Source organism: Miscanthus floridulus, chromosome 19 (genome assembly GCF_019320115.1).
Source record: "Miscanthus floridulus cultivar M001 chromosome 19, ASM1932011v1, whole genome shotgun sequence".
Lineage (NCBI taxonomy): Eukaryota > Viridiplantae > Streptophyta > Magnoliopsida > Poales > Poaceae > Miscanthus > Miscanthus floridulus.
In genome coordinates this window covers 81234309-81244974 of record NC_089598.1, presented here as the reverse complement: position 1 = coordinate 81244974, position 10666 = coordinate 81234309, and the positions used below count along the sequence as shown (strand labels likewise).

Sequence of the window (10666 nt, the reverse complement as noted above, 5' to 3'; positions counted from 1 at the left end):
TTCAGCCTGTTCGTTTGTTGGTTTTAGCCAGGACTTATCAGTCAGCCAACAGTATTTTTCCTCTCACAACAAACCAGCACCAGCCGAGCTTATCAGTCCAGAAACCAATCAGCGAATAGGCCGATTAACTAATGCAATGTTTGAATTAATTCCAAGTTCATTAACTTGGAGTTAATGTTAAACCAAATGCAGAATTTATGTTGTTAACAAAACAGACTTACCTAATGCACAGTTTGAATTAAATTCTTCATCAAAAGCAAATTGACTGTTGGCTCCGTAAGAAAAGTCCATGCCTCTTGGCCTTTTTGTGAAGACTAAGTCTGCGTTTAGTTTGCGGAATGAAATTTTTTGGATATCACATCGGATGTTTCGGGGATGTTGAAAGGAGTTTTCGGATATTAATAAAAAAAACTAATTACATAGCTCGCCTGGAAACTGCGAGACGAATTTATTAAGCCTAATTAATCCGTCATTAGCGCATGCTAGTTACTGTAGCACTTATGGCTAATCATGGACTGATTAGTCTTAAAACATTCGTCTCGCGATTTCCAACCAAACTATGCAATTAGTTTTTTTCGTCTATATTTAATACTCCATGCATATGCCGCAAGATTCGATGTGATAGTTTAGAGTGAAAATTTTTGGGAACTAAACCAGATCTAAGTTAGCAAAGTCTATAGACTTTCATTATTAGCCCCCCCGTGCTCCGTTTCTAGGTCACCACTGGCCAATGATTGTTACAAGGTCCGTGGTTATTTTTTTTTTGTTTTACGAGAAAAGATAGCTTTATTAACGAGTTAACACACTCATGAACAAAGAAAAGTAAACACAATTCTCTCTTAAACCAAAAGCTAAATTTGCAAGCTCGTGTGCAACTTAATTTTCCTCCTTACTAATCCTAGAGACTAGGGATGCAAGGTGGGTTACCCGCAAATAGGCTAAAATTTTATGGGTTACCCGCAAACCTACAAAAAAAAATTTAGCCTATTTACATGTTCGCGAAGAACCCGCTTTGCATCCCTACTGAAGACCTCTAGCCGATGAAGACTTTCTGGATCAGTGGCCACACCAGGAGCGATCTGGGCTTCGCGCATTTCTGAACAAGAAAACCGATATACAACACCAAATGTAACAAACTACAAGTCAAAAATACCATCCAAAATGCATTTAGCTGTGATTAATGGTAGTAACAATTGATAAAATTAAAATGGTTTCTAAGGTTTTAGAACAAAAGACTCTAGAGGAATGCAAAACTATAGTGAAAAAAGTGACATTTCATTCAGCCTAATTATACTTTGCAACGAAACAAAATACTCCCTCCGTCCTAGAAAAAATATAAATCTCACTTTTCAAGATAAGATTAGTGTAGGTGTCAAATTACACATTTACCCCTACTCTATCATTCTATAAACTAAAAAACAATGGTTACATTAAAAAAAACAATGGTTACATTGCGGAATGTTCTTCTCATCGATGAATAGAATATGATAATTTTTAGACATGTATTGGTATTTTTAATAGATGAGTCTTATTGGAAAAGTTGATTTCAAGTCTATATTTACATTCTTTTTTAGACAAGATTTGGAACCTAGAATTACTTTTTTTTTTTTTGTTGACAGAGGGAGTAATTAAAAACGTTGGACGGTTTGAATCTTGATTGACTTATATTCTGCGGAACCTGACGACGTGTTGACGTATATCTGCATACGCTTATCATTTGCCCACCGGCCACCGCCGTCGGCGAAGCCGACGCGATTTCATCCCCCGACGGGACCGGGGCTCCGCTGCCGCCTCTTCGCCCCTATATGGCGGCCCCGAGGCCTCGGATCCGCGCCGTACGTCGAGGCCCGCTGCTCCTCTTCCTCCTCGTCCCGCTCATCTACTCCGGTACGGACCTCTCCTTTCTGTCGTCCAATTCCCCTCACAATGAGGACGCCCCCCTGACGATTCAATCCGCGCCAGTGTCCAGGCTGCACCCCTGGGCGCCGGAGAAGGGCGTGTGCTTGCCTCCCCCAACTGCGCCGAAGCGGCCTGACCGTCTCGTGCTCGGTCCTGCCGCCGGACAGGGCCGCCCCGACCGCCTACAGTGCCAAGGTTAATCCTATCGCTTCGGCAAGCTCCATTCATGCTGAATTTAGTGGTCGTTATGGAGGCTGCTTAGATCTTGGTTCGAGACATCTAGGGCTGTCTAGACACGGAGAATTGCTTTGAAAATTGAGCAACTGTTATCAATGTCATTGTGGCAATGGAATGTTTTGTGTTGAGGGTACAAATTTCACATTCAATAGTCCATGTCCAACTAATAAAGTGTCAAAAGTAAGCTCGTTTATTCATCATGCACTGGAATCGTTTTACTATGCCATCACACGGTAATATTTATCTTTTTGAGGAAAAAAATGATGGGGATACGATTATATGCTCATTCTGCATTTTTGCTCTGCCACTGTAATATTAGATTTTGCTGAGCTGGATTTACAGCCTAACAAACTGTAAGCCTTTGTTTTTCTGTGACAAGCATGAGGCAAAATCAGGATAACAATGTTGCTTTTTGCAAAATCAGTTCATCAGGAGCAGTAAAATAATTTCTCTAATGCATTGCTTTGAACAGCATGTTTCAGATAAATCTAGAATCTTGATGTAATGATGTTCCACATAGATCTTAAACAGTTGTTAATTTGCTTATAGTTGTCGATGATGTTCTGTAATCTTAACTTAATAATGGTAGATTGCATTCTGTCTTTCTCAAATCAGTACCTCCTTGCTGTTGGCACAACATAACCTGGTGATTGAGTTCATATGACTGATGATGTTTCTGTCACCTGCTCAGGACTTATAGCTCTGAACAAGATTGGCCTATCAAGTGAAGAGAACTATTCTGGAGAACCCATTTCTTTTGTTACTGTATTCACAACCTACAATTCTGTCTCAGCTGGAGATGGCAATGTTCCATCTGATTATGTAACTGTTGGAAACCATTCTTATAGCAAAATAGAGAGATCCATGGCCATTCTGAACACTTTCATCAGTTTCATAAAGGTACCTCTTCCTTTTCTCTAAGTTTGTGTGAATTTTGTTTACTGGTGGCAAGTTTAACACTAACATTTTGATGGCTCAAATAATTTTCTCTCTCTTGTGAATGATAGATTGCAGGACACCCCATATATTTGAATTACAGTTGAATTTCTAGTTCCATCCCTATGTTTATGATACCATATCCAGCATTTCAACTAAGATGTTCCTAGTCTTGCATTATTGCATGTTGTGAGTGATTGCTATCAAACAGTCCTGTTTAAGAGTTACCAAAGAATTGGCACTTTCTCCCAATTGTTGAGATTGTTATCCTTTTTGTGTGGTAGGAAAACATGAAGTAATGTAATGAATGTGAATACTAACATCACTATCATAACCCTTTCTAGAAATGGCGTATGAGTTCATGATCTTGTTACCTATGCCCATAGCAAATATCCCTTTTTCATCTTATTTGAAGCTGAAAATACAGAGTGTGCTACATTATTCCCAACAACGATTGTGATGTGAGTTGTTTAACACCTGATCCTATCTGTAGAACCCTGCAGGTGTCAATGCCAAGAAGCAACGTGATCATATTGACTGATCCTGGTTCAAAAATTTCAGTAAATCAAGGGAGTGCTACACTATTGCCTATTGAAGGAAACTATTCTCGAGGAAATTTGATGCTTCAAAGAATAAAGACATACATTGTAAGTCTATCGGCTTCATTTAGATCGTTAAATTTTCTGCATATGCTTTCTCAAAATTACTTCTAATGTGATCCATGTATTACTGCTATCATCATCTTTATGCATTATTTTCAACTGAAAGAATTATATTTATGTATCTTATCCTCATATTCAGGCATTTCTGGAGCAAAAACTTGTGGAATTTGATAGGGTGGAGGGGTTGAATCATTTTGTTTTAACTGATTCCGATATAGCAATGGTTGATGATCTTGGACATATATTCAAAAAATATCCCCATTGTCATCTGGCTCTTACTTTTCGTAATAACAAAGGGCAACCTTTGAACTCTGGGTTTGTTGCGGTAAGAGGAACCAGGGATGGCATCACTAAGTAAGTTGACAGCTATTGAATAGATCGTATTGTAGAAAGCCGGCAAACTTCAAATTAAACTCTCTTTTTTCAGAGCTGTGGAATTCTTGAAACAAGTCCTTGAAGCTTACAGCTTAAGATATATCAAGGCTTCCCGTATGCTTGGTGACCAGTTAGCACTGGCGTGGGTTGTCAAGTCTCATCTACCATCAGCTTTTGGAAAATTTTCTAAGCATGAAACATTTACTGGTGAAGTTAATGGAGCATCTGTTCTCTTCTTGCCTTGTGCTGTTTATAATTGGACCCCACCTGAGGGTGCTGGACAGTTTCATGGTATACCCTTGGATGTTAAGGTATAACACTTTTCTTACTTGTAAGGAACTTAATTGGTCAAAGTTTTCCTCTTTTTCTTCATGGAAATAAATTTTGGCCTAACATTAATAGAAAATAGTATTCTGCAGGCTCCTTACACATGAATACATGATGCTAATACAGATGTGAAAACTATGAAGATTGCTTCACCGTTTCTTTTTCTCGCATATATGGAATTTATAATTCAAATAAATAAATTTCTTGGTACTGTGATAATACTGTGCATTGTGGATTCATGATGTTTTCTTTTGTTATAAGCTATATGCTCCGATTGATGACCATTTCGTCAGCATGCAAATATGGGTCATTCTTACAGGATTATACTACTACAACAACAACAACATAGACTTTCAGTCCCAAGCAAGTTGGGTAGGCTAGAGTTAAAACCCACCAAGAGCCCCAAGTCACGGTTCAGGCAATTTAATAGCTACTTTCCAAGTACTCCTATTCAAACATAGATCTCTAGGTATATCCCAAGCTTTTAAATTTCTTTTTATTGCCTCCCCCCATGTCAATTTCGGTCTTCTTCTACCTCTCCTCATATTATTAACTTGGCTTAGGACTCCACAATGCACTGGTGCCTCTGGAGGTCTCATTTGGACATGGCTCTTACAGGATTATACTAATCCAATAAATGTGCATGTTGTGTAACATTGTTGTATATGCTTTCTATTTACTGTGACATCCAGAATAATTCTTGTACCGTTTTCAGGTTGTCCATTTCAAAGGTTCAAGAAAGCGTTTGATGCTTGAGGCATGGAATTTCTACAACTCAACCTCTAAGCTGTCTGATATGCTATGCCTAATCTTGAGAAGTGGCCGGACAAAATATGACTTCTGAACTTTTGGTTAAAAACTGACACATGGTATCCTCCCTCACTCTCATCCTCGTTATCTTTACCAAACTAACCTGACTATTAGATTTTGCCCTTTGGTATTAAGTGTTTGTTAACAAGTTTATCTTTTCTTTACAGTTGATCATACTCAAAGCTGTTATGTGTTCCTCAACTTACAATACAAAAATTGCTGACCATGAGGCTGTCATCGCAAGAGTTAAAGAATTCGGATCAACATAAAATGGACAAGTATCATTCATTACGAACAAGAATATGTTAAGCTACTTGCAGGGATGTGAGATTGGTGTGAAACTGTTTGATAGCTCATTAGAAGTTAGAACCCATACAAGAACCATACACAGGGCGACCACTTGGGAATTCACCTTTTGTTCTTTTGGTTTGCCCCTTCCTGTTGAATATGTAATGTTGTTCCCCACCACTGTACACTATATCTATGTTGCGGTAAAGACAATTTCGCCATCTGATGTTATTAGTATTGAGTAAAACTGGCGCTGCTTCAATGCGTCACCGGCAAAATTTGTGTTGTTTGCAGATGCTTTATGCCGTCGCTCATCGCACTTTCACCAGGTCCGTCACTGGAGATGTCCCAATTTATCGCAAACTATGTTGTGAACTCACCTTCCTGGGAGGTTAAAACGAGAATAATACCATTTGCATCTGCTAAAACCTTTGCACAAATAGCACCAACTACCACTCAGGATCAAAACTCTGCTAAGCCTTGTTTAAAGCATGTATCCATTTCAATTCACATATGTTGAAGTGGATTGAAATAGAATTTACTTTAATTTCACTCCAATTCACCTCAACACGTGAATTGAGATGAATACATACGCATCCAAAAGAATAGAAGTCCTAGAAGGCTTTCCTAGATCAAAACTCTTCTGAAGGCATGATACAGTCCTAGAAGGCTTTCCTAAATGGCTCTGCCGTCTTGTAAGTTCTTGCATGTCTTTTTTTTTTAAAAAAACATAATCACAACATCTCAGACATAAGCAAAAAAAACATGACCAGATTGTTACGGACAAACATTCAGCACAAACTTCAACCAGTTCATAGCAAGGTATACCAGATCAACATAGACAAGTAAAAGGGCAAACTCTTCCATAAATATCCAATTCAAGGCCTAAACAGTTCTGGCTCCAGGCAAGCACACTCACTTGAAGCATTTCGCGTCAAGCAAGGCCTCGCCCTCAAAGGGCTCCTGATCCTCAATCATGGCATTGACACGCTCCTTCTGGGCCTCATCAGAGATGTCCACCTTGGTCCACTCGTAGAGCTCCATGTCATAGACCTCATCCATTACAAACTTGGGAACCTCCTGACCACGGAAGAGCCAAAGGCCCTTCAACTTGAAGGGTGGCTCAGAGCCTATCACGAGCATCTTACCAAAGGCGTACTTGCGGGCCAGGTCCATCCGCTGCAGGAATCCACCAACCTTGTTCAGGGTCACAAAGGAGACGGTGTTCTCATCATTGTACTTGTAGTCACAGAACCACAGAGAGTAGCCCTCTGGGTCGTACATGTCCCAGAAACCTGAAACACAGACGGATTATTGGTCAAGACTGCACAAACATGGAAAAGGAAACCCAAGCCATTCATGTAATTAATTTACTTTCAGTACTCCCTCTGTTTTTCTTTCCAGTATTTTGTTTCAATAGCACAAGGCTTTTGACAGGAAAATACCACAGTAATACTTCATTTTTGTTATACAAAATTATAACCATAACTACATATATTTTTTAATATGAATCTAATCGCATGATTTTGTCACAAACTATGTATTAATAAACTGTTGATCAAATGCTTGTCCTAGCAAAATGGAGGGAGTAGTAAATAGCTGTGGCAAATGGATGACGAAGTAACTGCTTATTAAAGCAGACATAACTACTATTAGCACTTTGTTAGTTCACGTCAACATAAACTCTTTGCGGCCATCTGTGATTGACTCAGCTATAGGGTGCATAATCCTTCAGATGTCTAAAAATATTATTCTTATGAGGCCAAAATCAAATTCTAGTCAGGAAGGTGACTCCAAATTTGTTTTCCTGTAAGATTGATAGATTGCAAAGTACAGAATTCTAACACCAACCACTCGCAGTTAAAAATTGTTAGGAAAGAAGCAAACATATTGACCATATTATTGAAAACATGGAGATGATACCTTTGATGGCAACCTCCCGGAAGTTGGTCTTTGTGTTTGAGTATAGCCTCTTCCAGTCATCAAGGACCATCTTGCTTGGTGGCAGCAAGTCAAGAGGATTCTTTGGCTTTGGCTTTGGTGCTTCCTCTTCTGCTGGTGCCTCAACCACCTTTGGCTTGGGGGCCTCCTTTGGGGCTTCTTTCTTGGCATCCTTTGCCTTCGGCTCCTTAGGAGGAGCGGCCTTTTTCTGAACAGGAGGTACAGACTCTGCCTGCTTGACCTCACCAATGACCTTCTTGAAGTTAGGCTGGTTAACCATGGTCCAGAAATACCTCTCGACATGAGGAAAATCAGAAGTGAAGCTCTTGGTCAAGATCCGTGCAATTCCATGGTACAGGTTGCATGTCAATACAATGTCAGCTAGAGTAACAGAATGCCCAACAAGGTATGTGTTTGAGGCAAGGTGTGTGTTCAGAGCACCAAGCGATCTCTTCAATGAAGCAATAGCTGTTTCCTCAGTCTGCACACACACAAAAAAGGGTTAATACTATAGCTAGTAAATGTTCAATAATACAAGAACCAAGTTTCCCTGCCCACAACTTACTGTGTGAGCATAAGGGATGTACCCAAGCCTTGGATACAAGTACCATGCAACACCAGGGTCAACTTCTGTTGCAGCAAAGTCCACCCATTGCTCAACGTGGGCCTGCAAGAACCATTGGTGAGGTCCACAAGCAGTAAAACTCAGTTAACTATGTTAACACTCGATAAATCACTCACTTGTTCAATACGGGAAGACCCAAGAAGAGGGTTGTCGTCCTTCAAACGAGCAACTGAAAGGAAAACAGAGACATGGTCATCAGCGGCAAAAAGTTAAAAAAAAAATAAATTGAAAAAGTGTGGGATTCTATATATACCATAGCGTGCAATAGCATTACTCTCAAAAACAGGGCCATCAGGAGTCTCCAGAACAGGAACCTGAAGAGTAATCTTTAGTTCATGAACCACTATACATAGCAATTCAAAGATAATGATTGGTGCATGGTGTACCTTCCCAAGGGGGTTCATCTTAAGAAACTCAGGGGTCTTGTTGGAGACACCCATCTCAAAATTCTTGGTCACCTCAACCTTGACCCCACTGTATTCTGCAGCAATAAGTGCCTTGAAGGCATTCTTGTTTCCAGCCCCAGTATGCAATACCTATGCAATAAAAAAAATAGACATATTGTATTACAAATTGAAACACCTTTCTGTTTGTGCATGGTAATTTAATAGTACACATGCAAGCAGGCAATGACATCTACACCATTGCCTAAGTGATAGAACCAGAACATAAACATAATCCGCGGAACACATGTATTTCACTATTTAGGGGGAAAAATACACAAGCAAATGCAGCAACATCCCAGACTGAGCATTCACAAATCACAATATGAAGTAGCTGATGACATGTCTGTTTCCCAACAACGCACAAATGAACATTTTCACACAGATTCCAATAAAGATGCTTTAATAACACAAACAGTACCATTGTGTAGCCAAAACATTACTACAATTGAATTGCCTAAATTGCTAGCTTATAAAAACAAACTATAACAAAAGAGCATTGCTCCATGTACAAACATTTTCTTCAACTTACAAATCAAGTACAACTTAGTATCAGAAGGTTAAAAACTTAAAAGCGCTTGAGATGATGGTTAAAATCACTTGAGATGATAGCACCTAAATGAATCCAATGGCTCAAATACACGAGGTAAATGCCATTGACCATAGAGCAATTCCCTTGTAAAAACTACATGGTCACCAGGGTATCAAAGGTTCAAGGTCTTTTCCAGTGCCATTCTACTAGTAAGCCAGGAACTCTAAGTGACATCACATGCACTGTGATCAGACTACTAAGTTCAATCAAACTCAGTATGAACCGACGGGTGTGAACAAGGGATAACAACAGGCGATCTATTTCCAAAGGCCAAAGTTTGGGTGATGTTGATATTGGAACGAACCAGCAGTCCAAAGTTGCCCAACATAAAGGCCTGCCCAAAGCAAAGCTGCTGATCTAAACAACTTAACGCGTTCCGATCACATCTACAGACTACAGTTCCCATACCTATGAGGCCATAACTCGCGAAAATCGCATCCAACAGAAACCACAGCTTAGCAGCGCGCATCACCAATCAGATCAAGTTAAACTACACGGAAGGAATCACAAAACCCTATAAACCAAACTGCCGAGCATACCAAAACTTCCTCACAGACAGTCTGACAAGCGATGAGCTACACAGCACTTCTGAAAGAGCGATAAAAAGAGAGAGAGCGAGAAAGAGAGAAAGGAGAAGGAACTCACAAGCGCCATGCCGACGGTTGCCGCTGGTTCACGGCCGATCGGAACCTTAGATCTGCTGGACAGATCGCAGGAGTAGGCCGCTGGAGGAAGAGAGAGGGGTTTACGGAGGGAGAGGGCGGCGGACTTCTATGATGGCGGCGCAGCGGAGGAGGGACAGAGAGGAAGGCGCAATCTAGGGTTGCGTCGGCGGGGGGGTCGGATGGCAAGCATTGGACGCACTGGATTGATCACAAGATGAGCCGGATCCGTGGCCGCGTGGGGCCTGGATGGACACCCTTTTTTGATCACGCTCGTTGTACTATTTTGTAATTTAAATGGGCATATACCTTTTAAAAAAAGGATTAATTCGAACGCTGTCATCGTAATTCTTCGAGTTTGAAAATATACCATTGCTATTCGCGATATTGTAAATATGCCATTACAATTCATGTAAAACGTGATTCATGCCATTAAGTACCCTTTCAGGCGTTCGTATACGGCAACATTTTACGTATGGTTCGTATTGCCCCTGCCTCATCCGACTTACATGTTCTAGATCGATCAAGCCGCCCCAGAACGCGCACCTGTCCAGTCGCCGCAGCACCGCCACGCGTCGCATTGCCTGCGGCGTCCGCTCCTTGGTTGGCACCGTACCTAGCTGACCTGTCTGTTGCATTGGATTGCCCAGCTGACCCGTCTGAACAAAGCATATACCATAAAAAGGTCACAAATAATTTGATAACAAATTAAAAACTTCTGATAATTTGATAACAAGTTGAACACACTGAACAAAGCATATGACATATAAAATGTCACAGATAAGTTGATAACAAGTTGACAGACTAGAACCTGGACTTTAACTGACTACGAGTTCATATGACTTTAACTGAATACAATACAAGTTCAC

General features: G+C 40.4%; 2 protein-coding genes across 2 annotated transcripts; one reads left to right on the top strand and one right to left on the bottom strand.

Moving 5' to 3' along the window:
- The first annotated feature begins 1713 nt into the window (after positions 1-1713).
- On the top strand, positions 1714-5821 carry LOC136527463 (uncharacterized). The gene is made up of 8 exons (XM_066520210.1): positions 1714-1887; positions 1963-2094; positions 2828-3036; positions 3576-3719; positions 3874-4088; positions 4162-4420; positions 5152-5305; positions 5414-5821. Exons 1-7 carry the CDS (start codon positions 1806-1808, stop codon positions 5278-5280), a joined length of 1170 nt encoding a protein of 389 aa, XP_066376307.1. The 5' UTR covers positions 1714-1805; the 3' UTR covers positions 5281-5305; positions 5414-5821.
- Positions 5822-6285: 464 nt separating this feature from the next.
- On the bottom strand, positions 6286-9978 carry LOC136527462 (elongation factor 1-gamma 2-like). The gene is made up of 7 exons (XM_066520209.1): positions 9781-9978; positions 8487-8636; positions 8354-8414; positions 8217-8269; positions 8041-8142; positions 7458-7956; positions 6286-6829 (listed from the first exon to the last, which is right to left on the bottom strand). The coding sequence occupies exons 1-7, from the start codon at positions 9787-9789 to the stop codon at positions 6450-6452; spliced, it is 1254 nt and encodes a 417-aa protein (XP_066376306.1). The 5' UTR covers positions 9790-9978; the 3' UTR covers positions 6286-6449.
- Between the last annotated feature and the right edge of the window lie 688 nt (positions 9979-10666).

Coding starts and splice junctions, on each gene's coding strand:
- LOC136527463 (XM_066520210.1), top strand. CDS start 1,806: ATGGCGGCCCCGAGGCCTCGGATCCGCGCCGTACGTCGAGGCCCGCTG. Junction 3,037..3,575: donor CTTTCATCAGTTTCATAAAG/GTACCTCTTCCT, acceptor AGAACCCTGCAG/GTGTCAATGCCAAGAAGCAA. Junction 4,089..4,161: donor ACCAGGGATGGCATCACTAA/GTAAGTTGACAG, acceptor CTCTTTTTTCAG/AGCTGTGGAATTCTTGAAAC.
- LOC136527462 (XM_066520209.1), bottom strand. Junction 7,957..8,040: donor ACATCCCTTATGCTCACACA/GTAAGTTGTGGG, acceptor GTGTGTGTGCAG/ACTGAGGAAACAGCTATTGC. Junction 6,830..7,457: donor CCGGGAGGTTGCCATCAAAG/GTATCATCTCCA, acceptor TCTGTGTTTCAG/GTTTCTGGGACATGTACGAC.